Below are 26,482 nucleotides of genomic sequence, written 5' to 3' on the forward strand. Positions count from 1 at the left end.
ACAAAAAAATACTTAGACTACTCAAAACTTAGCCAAAGTTTATAGGAGGTCCTCCATAGGCTAAACAGCAATTCGGCAGGTTTAAGGTGGCGAAGTGTCAAAGTTTTTTAAAGAGACAGTACTTCGATTTTTGAAGTCGAAGTTTTTTCAATTCGAATCAAATTCGAAATTCGTACCCAAAAATGACTTCGAAATTCGACGTTTTTGAATTCGAAAATTCACTTCGACCCATAGTAAATGGGCCCCTTGGTGTTAGTCCTCATCAAGCATTAAACTCTGTCTGTGCCATTTCTTTTTTAGTACCTATAGATAAGATATGCCTTTTAGCCCATAGCTCCAAGTAATATGTTTCAATGAAGTATATGGGCAGCGAAGGAAAGTTCTGCACTAACAGTTAGCAGTGTTACTACATACCCACACCCTCACTTCCACTCTATTCATATCTACATCGAGACAGGTTACTTCCTAAAAGGACTTGCCAGAAATAGCTCCCCATGCAGTTGAAATTCCAGTTGTACATAAGCAAGTTGACTAGACACTCCCTGAAGAGCAGGTTATGTAATTCATGCAGCCAGCACAACCCTGCCATAAAGCGTTTCTCAATCTGACCCTAAAGTGCAGTGTTTAGGGCAGAGGATATAGTATGAGTGCAACAGTTGAACAGGGGGTAATTGTACATTTTAGCACTATGAACTGTGCCTCCCTACTAAGTCACATTTAATATATGCAAAGGAATAGGAATTGTAATATTAATGGTACGCTCCAGTGTAAAGGCACAAGTGCCTTATGTATGGCCAATATAAGGGGAAAAGAAACGAAAGAAACAAATTCACTAGGTCCCATAAAGAAATCTTTTTTGGTCTCCAACATAATTTCCCTGGACCAATTAGGTCATAAAATATCAATCAGTTATGTAATAGTGATAAATCTAAAACAACTGGCCTTGCTGAGTAATCGTAAAAACATTTCAACACTCATCCAAGTGGCTTCTTCAGTGGTTGGGAATTTACAGCATTTTAAACCCATGTCAGACGAGTAGTGAAAGGTTTTCAAGATTACTCAGCCTGTCCAGTTGCTTTACACTGATCACTACTAGATACGAGGGAACAGTTAAGACTTTAGGCAGAAGTGTAAGAGCCCTATGGGGTATAAGAGATTGCCCTTTGGTGATCACATAGAGAGCACTTCTGGGGCTTGTGTCTTTTATCATGGAAATGTCTCAATAACTACCAAAAAGTAGGAAAATAAAAATAGGTTATAGAGTAGAAATCTGCAATACAGTATGAGAGGTTCTCATTCCAGTTTTGTGATGGGCCAGTGGGATTTCAGTCCAACACTGGCAGCAAGAATCTATTATAATGAGTAATAAAGGGCAAATTTTTGTTTTGCTGCATCAGAACTCTACTGAAAGCTAAAATGATAAGTCCTGAGAGCTGCAGTGATGGCCAGAAGAAGGACACGACTCTACAAAATATATCGAACAGAACCGGACATTCGGCGACCTTCTCTCAGCTGTTCCCAGTTTTATTATCTTCTATAAATAATTAACGGGGAGCCATAACATTTCCATGGCTTTCAATTATTCATTCTGTTAGGCCAGATGCTTGATAGTATTAAATGCACGGTATCTGTATTTATTTCTTTGTGCCAAGTGCTAACACTTTTGTCCTCTACTGAGTATCTGAAACCAAGTACAGCTTGTCATATGAATGGCTTTAATTAAGTCATTGATCTGTGTTGCTGCCCCACCTAAACTGGACTGCACCAGGCAGGGACCCACAGCTCTTCCCAGCATGATCCTTCTCCTCCTCCTCTTCATGTGTTAATACAGTGCCAGTAAGTTACTCAGCCCTCTATAACAAATGCTCGACGTACAAAGGAATTCATGGATTCCCACTGTTCTCAGGCCAAGAACAACAATACGTAACAGACCCTCTCCAAATCTCACAGCACTGAACTGAATATAATTCATTCTCTTTCAGGATCAATTTGTACATTTTACAGTTTAGGTCAAAGAAAGGCTAAAGCTGACCATACATTATATTTCATATTTGATGAGAACTGCATCAATATCTGACAGGTAAGTCAAACCTGCCCAATCAACATGTGGTGGATATCTGTTAAAAATAATTGTTATTTCAAATATGATATAAGGGGTTTTTTTTTACTTGTCAATTTTACATTTTTGACAAATTTTACTGATATTTTACTGATATACAGGCTGTTGGGCCTCTGTGTACTTAAAGTAACAGTAACATAAAAAAAAAATTAAAATATAATTTGATTCTACTTAATGAAAAAAAACACCATGCAGTTTTACCTTTAAATTCGCAAAGTCTTTCTCCCTGGCTAGAAGGCAGGGAGGAGAAATCTAGCTCCGCACGATGGATCGTCGCCATGTCACCGTTTCTGAAAAGGAGCGCAAACAAAGAATCGCTAAGTCCTTTCTTAATAAAGACTTTGCGAATTTAAAGTTAAATCTGCCTTGGTGTTTTTTTCTCGTTAAGTAGAAACAATTTTTTTTTATGTTACTGGTCTTTAAAAGGGATACTGTCATGGAAAAACATGTTTTTTAAAAACACATCAGTAAATAATGCTGCTCCAGCAGATTTCTGCACTGAAATCTGTTTTTCAAAAGAGCAAACTGATTTTTTTTATATTTAATTTTCAAATCTGACATGGGGCTAGACATATTGTCAGTTTCCCAGGTGCCCCCAGTCATGTGACTTGTGCTCTGGAAAAACTCTCTCTTTTTTTTTTTTTTTTTAAAGTATCTTTTTATTTGAGTTTTCAACAGAAAAAGTGGGGGGAACAGAAAGAAAAGGGGAAGAAAGCATACATACATAATAAACAATGGTTGTACATTAGTCTGCATTAATTACACCAAGCATATAATTCCAGCTATCAGTGGGTACACAAGTCTATACTATAAGCCAATAGTAATATTATTGGGGGGTAGGAGGTATTGAAATGTGGGGGTCATGTTCTGGATGTACGTCAAGCCACGGAGACCACACTTTCTCAAACTTAGTGGGACAGCCACAAGCTTCTTAGGTCAATTTAATGTAGAGAAGTCCCTTATTAACTAGCGATAGCCAGTGTTGCATGGTAGGGGGTTGGAGAGACATCACTACAGATTTCTTAGCAGTCTTAATAAGAGTTCTAGGTCTAGACAATGGGAGTAGGTCCTCTACTATTCCCAACAGACTTCAGTCTCTCTTTACTTCTCCACTGCAAGTTGAACCCAGCAGTCCATCAGCAGAACAATGGGAAGGTTACCAGATAACAGCTCCCTGGTAGATATAAGAACAGCATTCAATAGTAAATATCCATGTCCCACTGCGACTCCTTCAGTTACATTGAGTAGGAGAAACAATAGTTTGTCAGAAAGCAGTTCCATAGTGCAGCACTGGCTCTTTCTGAAAGCACATGACCAGGCAAAATGACCTGAGAGGCACCTACACACCAATGTTACTAAAAAAATACACTTGTTGGGTTAGGAATGAAATTTTATATGGTAGGATGGTAGAGTGAATTATTTGCAGTATAAACAGTGTCATTTAGAAATAAAAACTACTCCATAAAAATTGCGACAGAATTCTTTTAAAAGGCCTATTTTGAATCTCAGGCTGGACCTGCATATACAGTAACCATCTACATCTGGGCCTAACATAGATCCTGTATCGGATCTCTGCATGGCTTTGCTTTTTGATCGACTCAAAATTGATGTACAAAAATGTTTACTTATATAAAATGGTAGGGAGGGGGAAACTATGGACTTCTATTTTTTTCTGGCGAAAAGTAGCAAAGCAATCTTGCTTTATGGCAGAGATTCTATATATGTTCTCATGATCAGAGCCAGTGACCCACAGAAATAGGATCAATGACCCATTATTTGAAGGTACACTGCTGCATGGGAGGTTTCTGTCTTACCAATCGTCTGTCTCCTGCCATATTTCTAAGGACTTTATATCTATAGAGGTATGGTATCCATTATCCGGAAACCCGTTATACAGAAAGATCTGAATTACGGATAGGCCGTCTCCCATAGACTCCATTTTATCAAAATAATGTTAATAAAATAATAATAAAACAGTAGCTTGATCCCAACTAAGATATAATTAATTCTTATTTGAAGCAAAACCTGTCAGGGTTTATTTAATGTTTACATGATTTTCTAGTAAACTTGAGGTATGAAGATCCAAATTATGGAAAGATCCATTATCCGGAAAGCCCCAGGTCCTGAGCATTCTGGATAACAATTCCCATACCTGTCTATCTTTTTTTCCTGTATTAATAATATCATGATATCAGAATAAAACAAAAGAATGAATAAGACTGCAGTTACATTCTCTCCATGTCAGTATATGTGTGTGCACCCATGGGGCCCCTTGCTCTGCATGTCCTGAACCCAGTCACAATATACCTGATCTTTCCCAAGCACCATGAGCCAGAGACTTCATTCATTTTTGATGGACTTGTCTAGGTGACCTGGTTTCGTGTCTCCCTGGAGATGCGGGCGGCAGACAGGAGGTGCTTGTCTAGGAATACAGCACAATGACAGTAATGCTCTGCCCAGAGCAATCACACAGCCCAGGCCCTGTCATTTCTTGTTATTTTAAGCTTCATTCTGTAAGAAATGAATATCCGTCACAACATGAACACAAAACCCCAGGCCTTGTTCTGATCATAAATCCATCTGCTGAGTCAGGGCAGGAGACAGGGAGCACTGCTGTCTGTTAACTCCTTAGCAACAAGCCTGTATATTTATGGTGTGTTACCTGAAACATTGTTCTGAAACTAGTCAAGTCTACAACTGCATAGGGGTCCAGTCTATGAAAATGGTGGAATATTAATGACTAAAGCAGAACCTGTGATACAGTGAGACTGAGATCTGTTAGCTGCTTAGTTACAGAGGGGGCTCATAAAACCAGGCCCAATGGAACCATTTTTAAGTTCTGGTTCCATTATTTTAGCATATGCGTGAGCCAGCGGCATAACTATATAGGCCCCTGAAGGCCTTGTGCCTAGGGTGACAGCTTTAGGGGGTGGCCCTCCGGTGCCTATAATAAATAAAAAGCACAAGGTGTGGCAACCTGGCTCTTCTGCAATTGTCACATGCCCAGAACAATAGGACCATTTATACTGAGGGAAAAGGGCAGACTGAGATCAGTTGCGTATGGCAGCACCAGACCTAAATACAACCCTTGGCATACAGTAACTATAGAGGTAGCATTTTTTATTCCAAACCTTAATTGGGGAAGGGCTAAAATTACTTTGCTTTGGACCCCATAGTGGCCATGACTGCTGTTTAATACAGCACAAGGGTGAATTTTGAGCTGAATTCTTGATAGAGGTGAGAGGGTGCATATATATATATATATATATATATATATATATATATATATATATATATATATATATATATATATATATACACCCTCTCACCTCTATCCTTGGTCCAATAAACCTACACGATATATATATACATATATATAAAGAGCTACAGACTGATGTTTTCGGCCCCATCCAAGGCCTTTCTCAAAGACTTTAAGAAAAGGGTTTGGATGGGGCCGAAACGTCAGTATGTAGCTCTGTAATGTTTTCAAATTTTAAGTCCTGTGAGTGCGGATTCTGTTGGAGGTAATGAGATTTATTTGATGATCAAAAACAACAAGTTTTTTGTGTATGTAATAGACAAAAGCCATGAATATCTTGTATTATTGTATATTAGATGATATCCTTATAAACAATGACTAGTGATGGCATCAGTTATAAAGGTGAGCAGCAGCAGTCAGAACACCCTAGTGTTATTAAGGGCACACAGCATTCTTGACTGATGTGGCCCCCTGGCCCCATCCATGGTTTGTCCAAATCAGATTTTTACATTTATGGCTAGCTTTAAGGAGAACTAAACCCTAAAAATGAATGTAGCTAAAGATGCCATATTTTATCTACTGAACTTATTGCACCAGCCTAAAGTTTCAGCTTGTCAATAGCAGGAATGATCCAGGACTTGGACAGGGGGTCACCATCTTGGAAAGTGTCTGCGACACTCGCATGCTCAGTGGGCTCTGAGCAGCTGTTGAGAAGCTAAGCTTAGGGGTCGTCACTAATTATCCAGCAGAAAATGAGGTTGGTCTGTAATATAAGTTGATGCTACAGGGCTGATTATTAAATTCTGATGCTAATTGCATTGGTTTCTGAGCTGCCATGCAGTAATTATCTGTATTAATAACTAATCAGCCTTATATTGTGTCATTTCTATTCTATGTGTACTGTATATTGTGAGTGGGTCCCTAAGCTCAGTAAGTGACAGCAGCACAGAGCATGTGCAGTGAATCAGCAGAAAAGAAGATGGGGAGCTACTGGGGCAACTTTGGAGACACAAATCTTTACTGCTTAGGGCTATTCCACACGGGGAGATAGCCACGCGTTTGCGGTCGCGGCGACAAAGCGCCGCGCCAGTCGCCGCGACCGGCGCAGGCGACAGTTTTGTATGGGCGCCTATGTAAAAACGCCTGTGCTAACCACACGAGGCGATGCGCTTTTCAACAGTCGCCTGAAAATGCCTTGCCAGGCTTTTTCAGGCGACTGTTGAAAAGCACATCGGCTCGTGTGGTTAGCACAGGCATTTTTACATAGGCGCCCATACAAACCTGTCGCCTGCGCCGGTCGCGGCGACTGGCGCGGCGCTTTGTCGCCGCGACCGCAAACGCGTGGCTATCTCCCCGTGTGGACTAGCCCTTAAGGGCTGTGGTTGCCTTGGGCTGGTACAGAAGCCCAAAATATAATGGACAACATTTCTAGCTACTTCTTTAGTTGAGCTTTAGTTCTCCTTTAACATGTACAGTGTCTGTCATGTTTCTCATTTAAATGAATGGCAAGTGGCTGGGGGTGGGGAAGGGCTGGAGGAGCAATTCCAGATGCAGGCAGAGCGAATGTGTCGCCTGTTACTGATAGCAGTCTGGCTTCTATGCAATTAATGATTTTGCTCCTGCAAATGCACAGCTCCAGCAGTAATGTCCTTTAATCTGTCCCATGAAGTCTTCGTGACTATGTCTCTACTGAAGGCAACTGCAATAAGCGAGAGGAAAGTCCTACAGCCTGACTAAAACAGCTTATGTATGGTCAATTAAAGGTGACAACTTGACCCTTGTAGATATGGCAGTTTATAGGCCTGTATGTGGCCCACTGCAGGCCCGGATTTGTGGAAAGGCCACCAAGGCCCGGGACTAGGGCGAGAGGATTTTAGGGGGCGGCATGAAGCCCAACCACACCCACATTGGTTCGGAAGATCTGGGGCTGATCATGAGATAACCAATTAACTGTGAGTGTCACAATACTTTGAGTATCCTTTATGCGCAGGTTAGTATTCTTATACAAACTACAATATAAACACAACAACTGAAGAAAGTCAGGGCAATATGCAAACTGCACTTGCAATCTTTCTTAACTTCAAGCTAACCCGTTCAGATATAATTAATTCAAATGAACATTAGAACGTAACTTTTAATAAATATACCCAAAACCACGCTGCCAAACCGGTCACACTCATTACTCCTTTTAAATAAGGTAGTATCGGACCATGTCCCTAAAAACAACACCTTAAAAACTAGGCATGTGCTAGAATGGTGGAGTTATGGAACAGTTACTGCCAAAAGTATGTTAGGATAATGCAGCTGTCCATATAGTTCCAAACTAGGTATGAACCCGTTACCCTCCCTTCCATCCAAGTCCTGCATGTCTACATAGGGAACGTGTGAGAGCTAATCACCCACTGTCCACCTATGCCGCCCGCCCGAAGCATTTCAACGATTGCTCCGCTTCCTCAGGGGCATGAGTTTGTTGGGGAATGGATCCCCATCAGTACAGATTCTTCCAGCGAAGTTCCACTCCTCCATCTTCCGTGTCCTCGGTAAGCTGACTGGGAGATCGCCAATTTCTGTGTAATTCTGCGCATGCGCAGTTGTCGCAAAACGGCAAACTGCTCCAACTGTGCATGCCAGAAATACCGATCTTCCAGTCAGCTTACCGAGGACGCGGAAGATGGATGCGTGGAACTACGCTGAAAGAATCTGCACCGAGGGGAAAGTATGAAGTATGGGGCATTTCCCCAGGGGGGTAGTTATCTGGGGGGAGGAGAGAGGGCGGGGTCTACCTGGGGTGGGGGGGTACAAGTTTTTTTGCAAAAGGGTTTCCTTCTCCTTTAAGACTTTTTTCAGTCCAGTTGTTTTCAGATTGTTCCCCAGAAATAAAGACTTCTTTCAATTACTTTCCATTATTTATTTTTTATCGTTTTATCAGAATTGAAATTTAAAGTTGAATGTCCCTGTCTCTGGTGTTTGAGTCTGGCAGCTCAGTAATTCAGGTGCAGACTCTAAACTGTTACAATTTTGCAACATTCAGTTGATACATTTCTCAGCAGCATCTCTGGCGTATTAGCAACTATTGTATCAATTCTGCCTTTAATGAAACTTGCTCAGCAGGGACAAAGATAAAAAATGTATCAACTAAATGTATCAATTCAGTTTACAGGGGTCGACGACCCCCCTTCCCAGAGCTGCTTTAGAAGGTGAAAAATGACACTTTACACTTCAATATTAGAAAAGCGGTCACACACAGAAATTAGAAAGTAATTGGAAAAAGTCGTTATTTATGGTGAACTGTCTGAAAACAACTAGGGGGCCGATTCATGAAGCTCGAGTGAAGGATTCGAATTAAAAAAACTTCGAATTTCGAAGTATTTTTTGGGTACTTCGACCATCGAATTGGTTAAATTCGATCGAATTCGATCTAATTCGAACAATTCGAACGATTCGAAGTACAAATCGTTCGACTATTCGACCATTCGATAATCAAAGTACTGTCTCTTTAAAAAATACTTCGACCACCTACTTCGGTAGATAAAACCTACCGAAGTCAATGTTAGCCTATGGGGAAGGTCCCCATAAGCTTGCCTGTGATTTTTTGATCGAAGGATTTTCCTTCGATCGTTGGATTCAAATCCTTCGAATCGTTCAATTCGAAGGATTTAATCGTTCGATCGATCGATCGCAGGATTTGCGCAAAATCGTTCGACTTCGATATTCGAAGTCGAACGATTTTAGTTCCCAGTCGAATATCGAGGGTTAATTAACCCTCGATATTCGACTCTTGATGAATCGGCCCCTAGGTGTTTGAAGGTGAACAACACCTTTAAAGGACCAGTAACACCAGAAAATTAAAAGGCCCAAAATTCATTTTCAAATAAACAAGCTGGGGGAGGCTCTGTTTAGACAAGAGAATAGACATGGTTACAATCAGAAAATTCATTGATTCAAGCGCATCTTGCCAGTAGAGTAACTACAGGGCAGACCCTGCAGGAGGGGATCTGGGGGTTGTGCTTTCATGTGGGTCACCAGTGATTTTGTAGAAGGGTGCAGCAAAGGGTGCAGTTAGATAATAACTCTTTTGTATACACATCAGTTGTGACCTCTACTAGTCCTTTGGTCCTCGGGGCTCAGTAACAGCCACTGGGTCTGGCAAAGAGCCCTAAATGGCTTCACATCCCATGGGCCCTAATTAGAGAGCTCTCTCCTCTTGTATAGAAAACACGGTTCTCTGATAACATGTCAGGCCAGTTTAGTATTCTGTTTCAAGTGAGTAAATCCAAATGGCTTGAGTGTCTCTAATGAGCGCGGCACATGTAGCTCTGTCAGCCATTGCAGTATTTACTCCATATGGTGTCATATTACCACATTTTTCTCCAGCTGCCGCTACCATTGCTGGCAATGCAAATCGGGGGAAAATACTATCGCCTCACCCCCACGGAAAACTAAACGAAAGAATGAATAGGGGTCGATTTCAGAGGCTCTGAACACCACATGGTTTCTATGCTTAAAACAGTGCAGGAAAATGCTTAAAACTCCTCCATGTGTCATGGACCTACTGAAATAAAAGAACTGAAAGTAACACATGCAGGGGTGTAACTAAAAAGGAAGCAGACCCTGTGGCTGTTGGGGCCCTAGGTGGTATAGGGGCCCCATGAGGCCCTAATTAATGAGTAATTTTAATATATATTGGTAAAACAGGACAACCTCTGGAGAGTTGCTGTGGGGCCCAGTAACATCTAGTTATGCCGCTGAACACATGTACCCTGCTTAATTACGGAGGCCGTTTTTCCAGGCACCTTGGTATGTGGGCTCCCCCTGCTGCCACTCTGTGGGAATTACATAAAGTCATGCTCCATTATCTTTGCATCCACTATAAATTCCACTATCCCTTCCTGTGCTCTGACAAAAGACAGATTCTTCTCAGACAACTACACGTGATTGTTCCTTAAACATTCATCAGCTATTTCTAGCCACCCTCTTGGTGTACAAACCACATCATTGACAATGACCTCCAATGCACCTGAAAAATATATATGTATCATGGAAAGTAGTAGATTGAATTTGAAACCGTCTCTGCTGCTGTCAGTACAGCTCCCTGTGCTACTCACCTTCACCACAGTTAAGTATACTTTCTAGCAGCTGAAATCCATATTCTTTGTGATGTGTAGAGATAAGGGAAAGTATGATCTGTCCAACAGATAGGGCTGCCAGTTTGCCATTCTGATCCTTGGTTAGGCTATGTATCAGCTCAGCACTAGGGCACTTTCTAAGCAAAAACCCATAGTCCTCTAAAGAGAAAGCAAAGAACAGGGTGTGATGGATTCCTATGATTATGAATATTAATAACACCACTCAGAAAAGCATTATGGATTACCCAATGAGAAATGTCTGCACTGAGAGGTGCACTAGGCCTTTTAAACACATACACTGAGCAACCTTCCGGCTGTTTGAGCACTTTCTGTAGATCAACTGAGCCAGTGCGAGACAGATGGGTTTGTGGTATAGCTCTCTCTCTTCATATTCATAAATAACATCCCCAGAGCCTCCAAAAAGGTTATCCTAAAAATAAACAGGAAGAAAACATGTATCAGTAGTAAATAATCAACTACTCTCTAGAGTTAAAGCAACATCAACTGTTATTTTACTATTAATACTAACTTCTTTTAAATTCAGAAGGGCAATACAGGGTGATTGTGTTGCTATGGGGCCTTGGCTTATTTCTGGTAGCTGGGGGGCTTTGGCACCCATACCATACCAACTGACCAGTAAGTTATAGGTTCACTGTCTTCTTGAGGTCACCCATTCCTTTTAGAAGAAAAGAGGTTCCGCCTAAATATTCGGAAGGGGTTTTTTTCACAGTGAGAGCTGTGAAGATGTGGAATTTTCTCCCTGGATCAGTGGTACAGGCTGATACATTAGATAGCTTTAAGAAGGGGTTGGATGATATACTTAGGGCCGCAAGATCGCTCATTGCACACAACTGGAAAAAGGCTGCTATACCTTTGTCTATGCTAAAAGCAAAAATTATAGACATAGCAGCCAATGAGAAAATGACATAAATGCTACAAAATGATATGGAAGCTTACGATAAAATATGGTTGCCATGGCTAGCATATGAAAATGACCGTCTGCTCTTTTCAGCATTACATGCATAAATGGTCAGTAAAGATAACAATTTCGATATTGGAAACTAACCCTACCAAATGTATATATCTGTTATATTATATAACTCAGCTGCCATATTCTACTCTTTTTTTATTTTTATATTGTTTTATTTTATTTAAATATAGTTTATTTTATTTATCTTATGATATTTTATGCTTATATGAATGAAAAATTTTCTTTGGAAAATCAATAAAACATTTCATTTTAAAAAAAAACAGAAGGGGTTAAATGGCTTTTTAGCAAGTGTGGGAATACAGGTTTATGGGAGATAGCTTATAGTACAAGTTGATCCAGGGACTAGTCCCATTGCCATTGTGGAGTCAGGAAGGATTCCCCCCCCCCTCTGAGGCAAATTGGAGAGGCTTCAGATAGTTTTTTTTTGCCTTCCTCTGGATCAACTGGCAGTTAGGCATTAAAAGGTTGAACTTGATGCACATGTGTCTTTTTTCAGCCTAACTTACTGTGTTACTGTGTATATGCCACATGCTATAATGAGTTTGACTGTCTTCTTAGACAGAAGACTCGGGCCATAAGCAGCTAGGTGACGTCCCAGCAGAATAGCTGGTCCCTTAATGATGAATTTGTTTTCAGTGCCAGAAGTTACTTTCAACTGTGAAGGACTCAGGGCATATAAACAAGTGTAATATACCCAAAAACTTGAAAAATCTCTCTGCTTCAAACTGTCAGTCCGACTGAGCTGGGTTTATTATTTCCGCTTTTACGATAAAAATGAAGAGATCTAGAAAATCAAGCCATAAAATAATGTTACTTTTGCTGTGAGAACACGATGTCCAATTTGTCACAAGCTAAAGCTCCCTTGGTTCCTTCCGGAGTAAGTGCAGCACTATCAGGATGCTTTGGTAAATGGATTGAGCCTATTAAAGCTTTAAAATATAGAAACACTGGAGAAGGCTCCACGTCACTGACTACAGCAGCTTGGAGAGAAAATATAAACTGTAATAAGTAGAACTTGGGGTTACCAAGGTTTTCTGGTACACTACATCATACATCATCAATACAGGGGTTAACAGCAAAATACACAATAACCTGTATCTTTTGTGGGTAACATTAACTATAAATGGCACAACCCTGGGAAGATTGCTCATTTTGGTCCTGTGCCTAGATTGCCTTTCTCACTCTAGAATAGAGGCAAAGTTGATAATGATGTTAATCTCTTCTTGCAGCTGCCAGGATATTGTAATTCTCTCCACCGCTGTCTCCCAAAACTCCCTCTCCCCTCCTGATGTTTTTATATTTATATGAACATAGTAAGTTAGCTTGAAAAAAGACACGCGTCCATCCAGTTCAACCTTTTAACTCTATTTTAACCTGCTTAATGGCTAATTAGTTGGTCCAGAGGAAGGCAAAAAAACCCTTTGAAGCCTCTCCAATTTGGGGGAAAAATTCCTTCCTGACTCCAAGATGCAATCGGACCATTCCCTGGATCAGCTTGTACTATGAGCTATCTTCCATAACCCTGTATTCCCTCACTTGCTAAACACCATCCAACCCCTTCTTAAAGCTATCTAATGTATCAGCCTGTACCACTGATTCAGGGAGAGAATTCCAAATCTTCACAGCTCTCACTGTAACAAACCTCTTTCAAGCATTTTGGCGGAACCTCCTTTGTTGTAATCGGAATGAGTGACCTTGTGTCAGCTGGAAGGACCTACTGGAAATAAAGCATTAAAGAGATTATTATATGATCCCCTTATATATTTATACATAGTTATCATATCTCCCCTTAAGCGCCTCTTCTCCAGCGTGAACAACCCCAATTTGGCCAGTCTTTCCTCATAGAACCGATGCCGAGGTCTTAAAATGAGAGGTGCAAGGCGAAGGATTCTAGACAAGCAGAGGGGCACGACAGTAAGGCAGAGTCTTTGGGCTGAATGTCACAGTACAAGGCGTAAGACAAAATCGAAGTCAGGTCAGACCGGGTCGGGGCAGGCAGAGAATGAGCGTAGTCAGGCAGGCAAGGATCAAACCGGGTAATCAATCAGAAGGGATTTTAGCAAAAGAGGTAGTCGTATAACAGGCAATGGTCAGGAATCAGAAGTTCAGGATAGTCAATAGCCAGGCAGGGGTCGAAACAAGAATCAAACAGAATGCAAACAGATAGCCCTAATGGGCTTTAAATAGTGTTTAAATATCACACCAGCGCGCCTGAGCCATCACGCCAGCTCGCCTGCACCTTTAAATAGAGAAGAGGCGCATCGTGCGCGCCCTAAGGAACCGGCGCAGGGGAAAACACGCCAGCGCGGCCAAACATGGCCGCTCAGTAGAGGAGTTGCTGGCGTCTCCGCCACACCACTGGACCACCAGGGTAAGTTGTTTTTCTCACACTTAGAATATGTACGGCATATTCTAGATGGGACATTACCAGTGCTCTATACAGTACAAGAATAACCCCCTCCTCCTGCAAATCTCTGCCCCTTTTAATACAGTTTAAGACCTTATTTGCTCTTGATGCTGCTGACTGGCATTGCTACAGCCAAGTTTATTATCTACAAAGGCTCCAAGCTCCTTTTCCCTTATGAATATTCCAGTTTCCTTACCTTATGTTAGAATCAAGTGGAAAGCTTGGTAGAATGAGGGTACAAATAAATACACACAATGATAAATGTGTTCACACTCTAAAACTTATACATACAGGTGGGCGCTTCCACCATGTTTGCCTCAATTAAAGCTGCCTCCGTATAGACTCCATCCTATTCTCATGATTTAAAAATAATTATGTCAGTACAACTCTGAACTTCTCCATAGTTTCCATATTACAAAGAATCCCTCTAGGACTACTTGCATCATGGATTGCAGCAGAATTATACTGTCTGCTTAGTAAAAATTAATTAAACCTTCAAAAATAAAGAACAGTCAGTCATATACCAGATTTGTATAAAACAATTATCTGTTGTTCCAATAAATACCTACCGGAGAGTTCACCAAAACACTATGCTTTTTAAAAACTGACATATTATAAGGATTCAGTGCGTATGGACGCGCGCGTCAATGTAGATGCATGTGCGTCATCGTGCACCGTGTGCCGAAACGGACGCGGGCATCTAATCATCCGGTAACATCAACGTGCGCGGTGTTGTGACGCAGGACGCAGGCGTCATTACGTTTGCCTCAAAAACGCCCTCCTTAAAAGAACACTCAGGGAAAGGTTTTGTGCTTGGTGATAAACTTTGCTCCTATAAACTTGTATCCTGATTATTTGATTCTGGTTTGACTTCTGCTTGATACCTTGACTACGCTTGATCTCCGCCTGCATCTGACCTCGGCCTGCTTTACAACTACGATTGAACTCTGCCTGCACTGACCTCGGCCTGCCCATTCGACTTCTCTTTCTGCTTAACCCCAACTTAACTACTACTCCACGTGAACAGTTTGTGACTCTCCAGATTGGCCACGTCTCCTCACATCTTGGCTCTAGACAGGTGAAGCCTGACACATATATGGAAAGCTTATTGTATTGTGATTTCTGGGCCAATATGCTAGTTGTAAACAAGTGTATGAATATTGTTGCTGCAACTTACAGCATCCTGGAAACGCTGCAGCAAGAAATTGCTTTACAATCGGTGAAGAGCTCCACCCTTAAGACTTCCACCTCCTCCTTTATATTAGGATTTAAATCCTGCCTAACAGACATACACCTCCTCCTTTTCTATTGCCTCTGTCCAGGCCCAGACTGGCAATCTGTGGGTTCTGGCAAATGCCAGAGGGGCTGCTATAAGGTCCCATAGAAAGTCAGTATTTAGTGGGCTGGTGGGGGCTGTTTGGGCCTCTGTGTGGGCTGAGTGGGCCTCTGTGTACCTGAAATGCCAGGGCCTATTTTAATTCTCAGTGCGGACCTGCTTCTGTCCCTGGGAAACAAAATATAGCCGCTTATATTAACTGCCCAGTCATGCGACTCATTCAGCCATGTTTCGGCCACACCATATTTTCCCTCCAGCACCAGTGTAGTGTAAGTGTAACGGAAAAATAGAAGAGACAAGCTGGAACCATGAACTGCTAACCATAATCACAAACCACTGAAACTCATAAGACATCCTGCTTGTGACCACTGATAGCTGCCAGTAGATAACTGACAAAATATAGCATGAAATAATTTACACTGGATGAGGTTGAGGCTTGAGATGTTTTATGTATATAGGAGTGTTGTGACACCCAAACTTTTTGTATATTTTTTTTTTTTCAAATCTTTGGCCAAAGATAGCGCTGTCTGCAATATCACACGAGAAAGTATTCTCACTGTTTTGGTCTTTGTTCCAGACATAACAGCCTCCTCCTCCTTCTGTTAATGATATTATATATAGAATTAAATTAGAAAAATGTAATGTCTTGCGCACACCACCAGACAGGTATTAGGAATGAGTGTGTTCTTCTTTATATTTAATTTAATGGAAAAGACAGATACAATGGCATAAAGATATTGTTAAAGAAGTGAACGTATTCACCTTGTTAAATGCAGGTCCATAGATGATGCACTGCTGTTGGACATCACACTGCCCTGCCACTTACAGTTCTCCTTTGCATGATCAATGTGCATCTGCAGGCTGCCTAGGAACTGCTAATCTCTGGCATGGATGATTGGTGGCAATGCCAGAATTTGGCGAAATGTAGGAGAACTCATGAACAGAGACAATATGTGGCTACATGCCCTATGTGGAACCTGCTGGAAGAAAAAAGTGGATCCAAACACTGAGCTGTACTGCATTTCTGTAATTGCTACCATCCTTCTCCTGACTAATGGAAAAATGTTGGCTGTATTCCAGCCGAGGCTCAACATTCAGAACCAAATACTGCTTTCAGTAGCAATTACATTTGCGATAATCTGAAAGACGAGAAATGTTAGATACTTCATAACAGTGCAGGGGTTGATTGGGATTTCAGGAAAGACGGACATGTGGCCTTTAATATACCAGTACCTGGCAGGCCCGGACTGGCAATCTGTTGGTTCTGGCAAATTCCAAATGGGCTGCTATAAGGTGCCATAGAAAGTCACTATCTAGTGGGCTGGTGGGGGCTGTTTGGGCCTCTGTGTACTTGAAATGCCAGGGCCTTTTTTAATTCTCAGTCATGACAGGGTACCTGGGCCAGTGCACTTTTCAGCAAAGAGGAGAGCCAGCATTGGCTCTAACTAAGTTTAGCAATTATATCACTACTAGACATTAAGCCCGTTAAATTAACGGGCGCTAGAACATATGTAGAAAATTCGCCAGAGACGGTCCGTGGGGCACATGCGCAGTAGCGCAATCCCACGGACACAGGGACTGGACGCAGAGACACTTCAACTTTATTATATCACTATGGGGTGCCCAACCCTCATTGGGGCCCATGTGCCTATGTCAATGATTCTGTATGTTTTAAAGTCTGAATGAACTAAACACTAAAGTGCATGTGCTGTCTTTGCTATGAACAGCATGTACCCATTATTTAGTGCCCAAGCACCTTGAACTGTGCTTAATAGAATCTTCTTGACTTTCTGTGTTCTGATCTAAAGAGCATAAATGCTGTGTGGGTCTGTGTTCCATTACATAGGTACTAAATGGCATTACCAGCAGTAACCAATCACCTTTGCCAGCCCTATGCTTTCTCCAGCTTTGACACAGGCAGCAAACCATATAGTCAGGGCACAGGTAAGCCAGCCGCTTGCAAGGACTTACGTGGCTCCAACCCTCCAATAGATACTGGGAGAAATTGCAGAAGGTTGAAAATATGGGGGTTATTTTTCAAAGTCTGAATTTATCTCACTAATTTCTGCTACAAACTCCAATCAAATCCGCTCAGGTTTTTTCCGCTTATTTATTACATTTTCCCGAAAATTAGCTTTGCGGCAAAAAATATGATTTTCACGTTTTTTTCTTATATTTTATCCGATTTTCACAAATTTTTCAGGGTATTGCCAAAATCTCAGCGCAAATCAAAAAATCATTGGGACTTCTCCCATTGACTTATATGCAACCTCGACAGGTCTGAGATGCCGGATTTTTAGATTCTGACTTTTCCATACTCGGGGTTTAATAAATTCCGCAAAATGTGATTTTTCAAAAGTCTGATTTTATTTTAAAAAAAAATCACAATATTTTCAATATTTGTTAAAGCCCAAGGATGGAAAAGTCAAATTCTGTACGGTTTCAAATTGCTACTTTTAGTTGATACAATTAGTTGCTCCACTTCTCAGTAGGATGTATGGGGATTATAAGTGCCATTATTGTATCAATTCTAACAGCTGCCTTTAAAGGGGTTGTTCACCTTTGAGTAAAGTTTTAGTATGATGTAGGGAGCTATAATCTGAGACAATTTGCAATCGGTTTTCATTTTTTATTATTTGTGGTTTTTACGTTATTTCATTTTTTATTCAGCAGCTCTCCAGTTTGCAATGTCAGCAAATCTTATTGCTAGGGTCCAAATTACCTTAGCAACCATGCATTGATTTGAATGAGAATATGAAATATTAATAGGGGAGGGTCGGAACTGAAAGATGAGTAATAAAAACTAGCAATAACAATATATTTGTAGCTTTATACAGCATTTGTTTTTAGATGGGCCCTTTTGAAAGCTAGAAAGAGTCAGGAGAAGAAGGCATAATTCATAAACTATAAAAATAAATAATGTAGGCCAATTGAAAAGTTGCTTAGAATTGGCCATTCTATAACATACTAAAAGTTAACCTGAAGGTGAACCACCCCTTTAATGACTCAGGGTTTCTGCTCAGCAGGGACAAAGATAACAAATGTATCAACTAAATGTATCAATTTAGAACAGTTACAGAGTCAGCGACCCCCCCCCTTCCAGAGCTGCTTTAGAAGGTGAAAAATTAAACGTTAAATTTGAATATTAGAAAAACGGTCACAAATAGAAAATAGAAAGTAATTGGAAAAAGTCTTTTTTTCTGGGGAAATGTCTGAAACTGAAATGAATAGAGTCTGAAGGTGAAGCAGCCCTGTAATTGGGAGCCACAGGGCAACTGTGATTCGCCCCCCTGCGGAGGAGATGTCAGTGATTTTTATTGAAACCAAATTCATAATGAAACATAAATACAATTCAAAAACCAGCATTACATAAAATCATGGAAGACACAGTTTCTGTTAAAAGATACAGGTCACACTTAACATGTTGAAATAGTTTGGAAACATAAAAGCATAAAATAGTTGTAAGTCTTGTGACTGTTTGCTTTGGCGTTATAAAACTTCATGTTTTGTTCCTTTGTTTTTACTACAGAGATTGACAGCCGTGCAGCTTATGAGACTCAGGGGCAAATTCACTAAACCCCAAAGCGCCTCACGCTAGCGCGAATACGCCAGCGTATCGCATTTTCATTAATTCGCCGATTCACTAACGAATGCTGGCGTAAATTCGCTAGTGTTACTTCGCACCCTTACGCCTGGCGAATTTGCGCAACAGACGAGACGTAACTACGCAAATTCACTAATGCGTGAATGATTCTGAACGCTACCTTTTACGCCAGACTTCCTTCGCCACCTCAGACCAGGCGAAGTGCAATAGAGTAGATAGGGATTTGCTTCCCAATAAACGATGGCGTTTTTTCATTTTTTATGGGTGATAGGCTGAAAAAGATCGAAATTTTTTTGGGGCTCCCCTCCTTCCCCCCTACATTTCCTAACTCATGGCAACTTAACTATACAGTGGGCACATGTGTAGGGCAAAATAAAAATCGTATTTGCTGTTTTGAAGGTTTCCCAGGCTTGTGTAGTGCTGCTACATATACCTCCATTGTAACTTCAATTTGGCGCCGTATGCAAATTAACCATCGCTAGCGTAACTTCGCTTTGCTTGTCGAATTAACGCTAGCGCAACTTCGCAACCTTACGCTACCCCTGAGCGCAACTTCGGATTGTAGTGAATTTGCATAGCGCTGGTGAAAATACGCCTGGCGAAGTGGACGCTGGCGCAATAACAAATCTTAGTGAATGTCCCACTCAGTGTCTAGTGGAGTCTGAAGCAACTGCACTTTCTGAGTTTTCTCATCCAGTCCAGTTGCTTTAGACTTGTTCAGGGCTAGGGGGGGTAGGCTGAGTAGGCACGTGGCTAGGGTGCAAAGTTTGGGGGGCGCAAGGCACGTACTACCTCTGCCTGCTACCCCTAGTCCGGTCCCCCCTACTTTGCTGACTGTCCACTTCCACATCGATTTGCCAAATTCGTGTCAACTGGCGCATACGCACGAGCATCCAACAGATTCCAATAGAAGCTCAGGTACTTGCCAGCCCTGCCCTCAGGTGCCTCCAGGCAGTGGCGGAACTACCGGGGGGAGCAGGGGGTGCGAGCGGGCCAGGGCCCACACCCCCTCAGGGCCCCCCGGCAGCTCACCCGCCACTGTCAAATGCAGCCAAATGTGGCCGAACGGAGGGGGGGCGGGGCCCCGGGGCCCAGCTGCGCATCACGCACCAGGGCCCGCCCCCCTCTAGTGACGCTACTGCCTCCAGGTCCAGACTGAGAATTAAAGTAGGCCCTGGCATTTCAGGTACACAGAGGCCCAATCAGCCCACTAAATACTGACTTTCTATGGGACCTTATAGCAGCCCCTCTGGCATTTGGCAGAACCCACAGATTGCCAGTCCGGGCGTGGGTAGCTCCCAGCCCCACCCTCAAGTGCCTCCCAGACCAACCCTAAGGTACTTCCCAGCCCCGCCCTCAGGTGCCTCCCAGCCAGGATGTATGCGTTCCATTTTGTTACTAAGGCCGTTACCAAGGGGCGGGGCGCCTGCTCAATGGGCGTGCCTGTTAGCTTGGCCCTCAATTTTACACAAAACAACACAATCAGATAAAAAAAAAACGTATTCAATGCATGGGTTCAGACACTATTTATAAAAAACGGTGCATTGGTTAAATACGAATTTCATACACATTAAAAAAAACCTATAAGCCACATAATTTGACAGATACTTCAAATCCCAGAATGCCGCGCGGTTCCGAGGGTCCTCGCTCCTAAATGGAACATTTTAACAGGCGTAAATCGCGTAATTAATTTTCTCAGCAGCCGGCAATATCTACTAGTGGCTCTGTGTGACCTTCCCAACCCAACGGAACCGGTATTTATGGAAAGTGTATTGCACAGGCAACGCGGCGGCCACCTCTCTACGCCCACAACCCCCCTGCGCCTGAGCCAGGAAAACCCCGTGCGGCCGGAAGGAGGTCCTCTCTCTCTAGGATCCGCCATTAGCAGGAGGTGAGTGTGGCGGCCGCTCTCCGGAGTCAGGGGAATAAAAGGCGTAGGATGGAGGCTTTGCTGCCGCTGGGAATGATGTCTACGTGCTGTTTAATGTGCCCTTCTCTTCCATGGCAGGTGCATCGGGCCTCATCATGCAGATCTTCGTGAAAACCCTCACGGGGAAGACCATCACCCTCGAGGTACGTGCGGAGCCGCGTTGGTGGGGAGACACTGGGACATGTGCCGGGGCTGCTGTTGTGGTGTCACTAAGATGTGACTCTCGTACAGACCCCACAATCCACCCGTGTGTGTGCGCTGTGCATGCCGGGAGACTGGCTAATACGTCTCATTCTCCTTGGGCAGCAGCCTCTCTCTCATCCATGCTGTTGCACTTGGGGCTGCCATGTGAGCTCCCTGTCTGTCTCTGCACTTCTCTCTCTCTCTTTCTCTCCACTTCTCTCTCTGCCTTCCTTTCACTCTCATCCATAAAACAAAATGATGGAGACAAGTGAAATCATTGCCCAGAATTGTCTGAGTAATTTCCTATGAGGCATGAAACGCGTTGGTTCACCTTTAAATTAACTTTTAGTATGTTATATGCCTCATTCTAAGCAACTTTTCAGTTGGTCTTCATGATGTAATTTCTTATAGTTTTTAATTTGCTGCCATTTTCTAGCTCTCTCCAGTTTTCAAACCCCTTCTAAAAAACAAATACCCTGTAAGGCTTAACGTTTAATAAATAGTAATGGTAATAAAAAATGAAAACCAATTGCAAATAGTCTCAGAATATTTCTCTACATCATATTAATAGTTAATCTGAAGGGAACAACCCCTTTAATAAAATGGATTTAGCCTCTGTATTACACTCACTACTGTCTGACTTCTCCTGCCTCTCACTTACCTGCTAATTCCCCCCACACTGATCTCCATGTACTGAGCCAGCAAGGACTTATTATTTATCTACATCTGTAGCCCCCAGAGCAGAACCCCCTACACTCCTCTCTCCACTAGTCTCTTCCCTACATTGGGGGACACGGGCACCAGTAGGATCTACATCCCCATGAGGAATGTGTCCCCCCCCCCAATGTAGGACAAGAGACAAAGATTTAACTGTATTAAAAAAATCTCTATTCCTTTACCAAACACATGTTACCATTTAGCTCTGTGGGTGCCACTGTTAGCCAGCACCATACACAAGGGAATATTTGTAAAAGTGGTTAAAGTGGTTGTTCACCTTTAAATGAATGGTTAGTATGATGTATAGGGATATTCTGAGACAATTTGCAATTGATTTTTGTCATATCAGCAATCTGGTTGCTAGGGTCCAAATTACCCTAGCAGCCTGGAATAGAAGAGGCCTGAAAAAGACGATTGATTAAAAAAAAAAAAAGTAGCAATGACAATACATTTGTAGCCATGTTTTTTAGATGGGGTCAGTGACCCCCGATTTGAAAGCTGGAAAGATTCAGACAAGACAAACTATAAAAATTAATGAAGAGCAATACAAGCTCTGAAAAGGCTGCTTAAAACTGGCCATTCTGTAACTTACTGAAAGTTATTCTCTTAAAGGGGTTGTTCGCCTTTATGATAAGTACCTGGCAGGGTTTGTGACAACACAGGCTTATCTGGGGGTGGGCGGGTTAAGGTACGTTTTCGGCGCAATCCAACGCGCTGCGACAAATCACCTGCGATGGAAATAAGGTAAGTGAATGCATTGTCTGACGAAGTCGCAGCATTGATCCGGCGCGACTGTCTGCAGACAGTCGCGTCGGATCAATGCTGCGACTTCGTCAGACAATGCATTCACTTACCTTATTTCCATCGCATGCAATTAGTCTCCAGCGTTTTGTCGCATTGCGTTGGATCGCACCGAAAATGCCTGTAGTCCTACCCCTACACCCTGTTTTTGTGTGTTAATGGGTTTTGTACTGTGAATTCCGGCACTGACTGTATTTAATCTATAGAATTTAATAACTGTACATGATTTATTCATGGACCCCATGTTACACGTTGGAAATCAGAGGGGTATGAACTCCCAGGGCAGCGAATAAAGAAGCTGCTTTTATTATGCAGTGTGTGAAAGCTTTCTGCATTATGTGCCATAGGGATACTTTGTATCAGACATTTTATTTGATTCTTACTTCCCCTTGAGCTCAGTGACACATTTTGTACATCGTGGGACCACTACTATTTCCTGACTTTCTTCTACCGCTGTCTCTCCATTAGATGTTTAATACTACTTTGTTTTCCCCTACAGGTTGAGCCTTCTGATACTATAGAAAATGTCAAGGCTAAGATTCAGGATAAGGAAGGTACGATGAGCCATTTACACCAGTTCCATTCTAGTGTTTATTTTTAAAGATGTGTTTATTTTTTTGGTTGGCCTTTAAATGGTTCTAATTGCATTGCAACACTGACTAATATTCATTCAGTGCACTTGTGGCTAATCTATAATATCACATTTTGGCCAGTAAAAGAAAATCTAAGCAACAGTAAATGTTTAACTGGACATTTTAGTTAAATTAGAAAATACTCTAATAAAAATTTGCTTTAATAGTGCAAAATTAGAAATTGATTTATGCTAACATTTTTTTTTTATTCATGTCTCTGCTTTTGGCTTGAGCAATTCTGCATATTAAAGGGGTTGTTCACCTTCAAACAACTCGTTTTCAGCTAGATCACCAGAAATAACGACTTGTTCCAATTATTTTTAGTGTCACCGTTTTTTTCAAATATTGAAGTGTAATTTTTCACCTTCTAAAGCAGCTCTGGGGGGGGGGTCGCTGACCCTGTAAACTGTTCTAAATTGATACATTTAGCTGGTACACTTCTTATCTTTGTCCCTGCTGAGCAGAATCTCTGGGTTTCATTACAGGCAGATGTTAGAATTGATACAATAGTTGCTAATACTCCAGAGATGCTGCTGAGAAATGTATCAACTAAATGTTGCAAAATTGTAAGTTTAGAGTCTGCTCCTGAATTACTGAGCTGCCACATTCAAACACCAGACACGAACATTCAACTTTAAACTTAAATTCTGGAAAAATGGTAAAAAAATAATGGAAAGTAATTGAAAAACGTCTTTATTTCTGGGAAAAAATCTGAAAACAATTGAACTCAAAAAAAAAATGTTTAGAAGTCGAACAACCCCTTTAATTAACCCAGGTTGCTGCTTATGCCAGATATTTAATTACAAGTGTGAGAACACAAACAGCTAAACTTTTTTTCAGTTTTTTCTGCTGCTTACACTGTTCTTTCTACTGATTTTCTATTCTGTGACCTAACATGGCAATCTGTGTGCTCCTAGGTATTCCTCCTGATCAGCAGAGGTTGATCTTTGCTGGGAAACAGCTGGAAGATGGCCGCACTCTCTCTGACTACAACATCCAGAAGGTATGACTTTGCTACACGTAGAAAATATAAAGCTGCAGTACTTTGCCGAACCCACATCTTAACTGTAGTGGGCAGCTTCTAATGGGACATAAATGGGATATGACCTACACATTTATTTAGTAAGGCTGTGTAGCTGCATCTCAATCAACCCCCTTCAATGCATTTATTCCCTGGGATGGGGAGCAGCCTCACTATATAACCAGCAATGCCTTAAAGGGCTTGTTCCCCTTTAAATTAACTGTTAGTATGATATAGACCAATGATCCCCAACCAGTAGCTCGTGAGCAACATGCTGCTCCCCAACCCCTTGGATGTTGCTCCCAGTGGCCTCAAAGCAGGGGCTTATTTTTTAATTCCAAGCTTGGGAGCAAGTTTTGGCTGTATAAAAACCAGATGCAGTGCCAAACAGAGCCTCAATGTAGGTTGACAATCCAAATAGGGGCTACTAAATGGCCAATCACAGCCCTTATTTGGCACCCAGGAACATTTTTCATGCTTGTGTTGCTCCCCGACTCCTTTTTCTTCTGAATATAGCTCATGAGTTCTAAAGGTTGGGGATCCCTGATGTAGACCGTGATATTCTGAGACAATTTGCAATTGATTTTCAGTTATTTAGCTTTTTATTCGGCAGCAGTTTGTAATTTCAGCAATCTGGCTGCTAGGATCCATCACCCCCTCCCAGCAGCCTAACAGAACAATGGGAAGGTAACCACCTAACACAAGATAACAGCTCCCTGGTAGATCTAAGAACAGCACTCGGTAGTAAAATCAATGTCCCACTGTGACTCCTTTTAGTTACATTGAGTAGGAGAAACAATAGCCTGTCAGAAAGCAGTTCCATAGTGCAGCACTGGCTCTTTCTGAAAGCACATGACCAGGCAAAATGACCTGAGATGCACCTACACACCAATATTACACCTAAACAATACACTTGGTTCAGAAATTTAAATGTTATATTGTAGAGTGCATTATTAACAGTGTAATTTATAAATAAAAACTACACCATAAAAATGACAGAATCCCTTTAACAAATCCTAGATATGACTCTGGAGAACCAATTGCTTGTTCAGTGATTTATTTATTCAAAGCTGTTTCGGACATAGTGGCCCTTCCCCAGGTGCTTGTCCCTTTAACTTTAAGGTGAACCATCCTTTACACTCGGGGCCCAATATTCCTCCTTGCCTGTTTAATGGTGACCAGCTCTGTGTGGGATAATTCTGTTTTTATCACATAGCTGAGAGCTAAAACAGAACAAACCATGTTTTCCCCCATAATTCCACTGTGGGTACCTGCTAAATAGCAGGGGCAGCATTTTGTTACAATTCACAAATCAAAAAAGCAAATTTTCTTTGTAGGTTTGTTTTCCTTGGAACTTCTGAGCAAGTCCATTGTACCTGTAGAGCAGACCCAGGGGGAGATATAACATGAGCAGTATGAACTAGACTTGCTAATGATCAGTACAGCGCTCAAGCAAAAGCAGGGGCTAAACAATCCAGCCTTCCTCTGCTGCACAGAAATCCACTCCATTTTGCAGTTAAAAGGAAGAGTTTTGTATGTTATGAACTGATGTCTCTTCTTGCAGGAGTCCACTCTTCATCTTGTGCTCAGGCTCCGTGGTGGAGCTAAGAAGAGGAAGAAGAAGTCTTACACCACCCCCAAGAAGAACAAGCATAAGAGAAAGAAGGTCAAGCTTGCCGTGCTGAAGTATTACAAGGTAACTCAGATCTAGTTTTAAGTATAAAGTTGTCGTTGCCTGTTCTACCTTTATAATTGTGTGACAGTAACGCACTTGATGTATTTGCTATAAAACATACAGTTAAACAAATGTGATGGCAGAAAGTCAGAGCAGTTAAGCCTGAGAGGCCGTGGTTAATGGAGAAACGAGTGGACTAGGGTGAAATGGCAGTGGATGTGAAGCTGTACAAGGAAAATGTGTCCTAATTCTAATGTGAATTGTTTCAGGTTGATGAAAACGGAAAAATCAGCCGCCTGCGACGTGAATGCCCTTCAGACGAATGTGGCGCCGGTGTTTTCATGGCCAGTCACTTCGACAGACATTACTGCGGGAAATGCTGTCTGACTTACTGCTTCAACAAGCCAGAGGATAAATAAACCTGTACATGTGTTAATAAATACATACCAACGTCACAGGTCCTGCCCCTGTCTCCATTTTTTATTAATCACTGGATCTTTCTGCCATATCTGATGGTTCTACTGCAAATAGATGCTTGCTTTGTCAAAATGAGTGTTAGCTTCAGTGGAACTTCAGTTGTGTAGGATAGCATTACGTATATCCTTACGAGGATGTATATCAAAGGGGAACTTGCCAAAAAAAATACACAGTAAATAAAGTACCCCCTCTTGTAAATGATAA

The 26,482-nt window shown here is 41.8% G+C and overlaps 1 protein-coding gene and 1 long non-coding RNA gene across 2 annotated transcripts; one reads left to right on the top strand and one right to left on the bottom strand.

The window, feature by feature from the left end:
* Window positions 1-2,780: 2,780 nt before the first annotated feature.
* Window positions 2,781-11,214, bottom strand: LOC121394166. Its single transcript, XR_005961526.1, has 3 exons — window positions 10,484-11,214; window positions 4,427-4,630; window positions 2,781-3,293 (listed from the first exon to the last, which is right to left on the bottom strand). It is a non-coding gene; the product is annotated as an uncharacterized LOC121394166 (long non-coding RNA).
* Window positions 11,215-20,637: 9,423 nt separating this feature from the next.
* On the top strand, window positions 20,638-26,258 carry rps27a.S (ribosomal protein S27a S homeolog). Its single transcript, NM_001092596.1, is given in 6 exon segments — window positions 20,638-20,733; window positions 20,851-20,915; window positions 22,973-23,027; window positions 24,023-24,108; window positions 25,691-25,822; window positions 26,071-26,258. Coding segments are annotated over 5 exon segments (471 nt in total). The 5' UTR covers window positions 20,638-20,733; window positions 20,851-20,867; the 3' UTR covers window positions 26,221-26,258.
* Window positions 26,259-26,482: the final 224 nt, after the last annotated feature.

The sequence above is a fragment of the Xenopus laevis genome, chromosome 5S (assembly GCF_017654675.1).
Source record: "Xenopus laevis strain J_2021 chromosome 5S, Xenopus_laevis_v10.1, whole genome shotgun sequence".
Lineage (NCBI taxonomy): Eukaryota > Metazoa > Chordata > Amphibia > Anura > Pipidae > Xenopus > Xenopus laevis.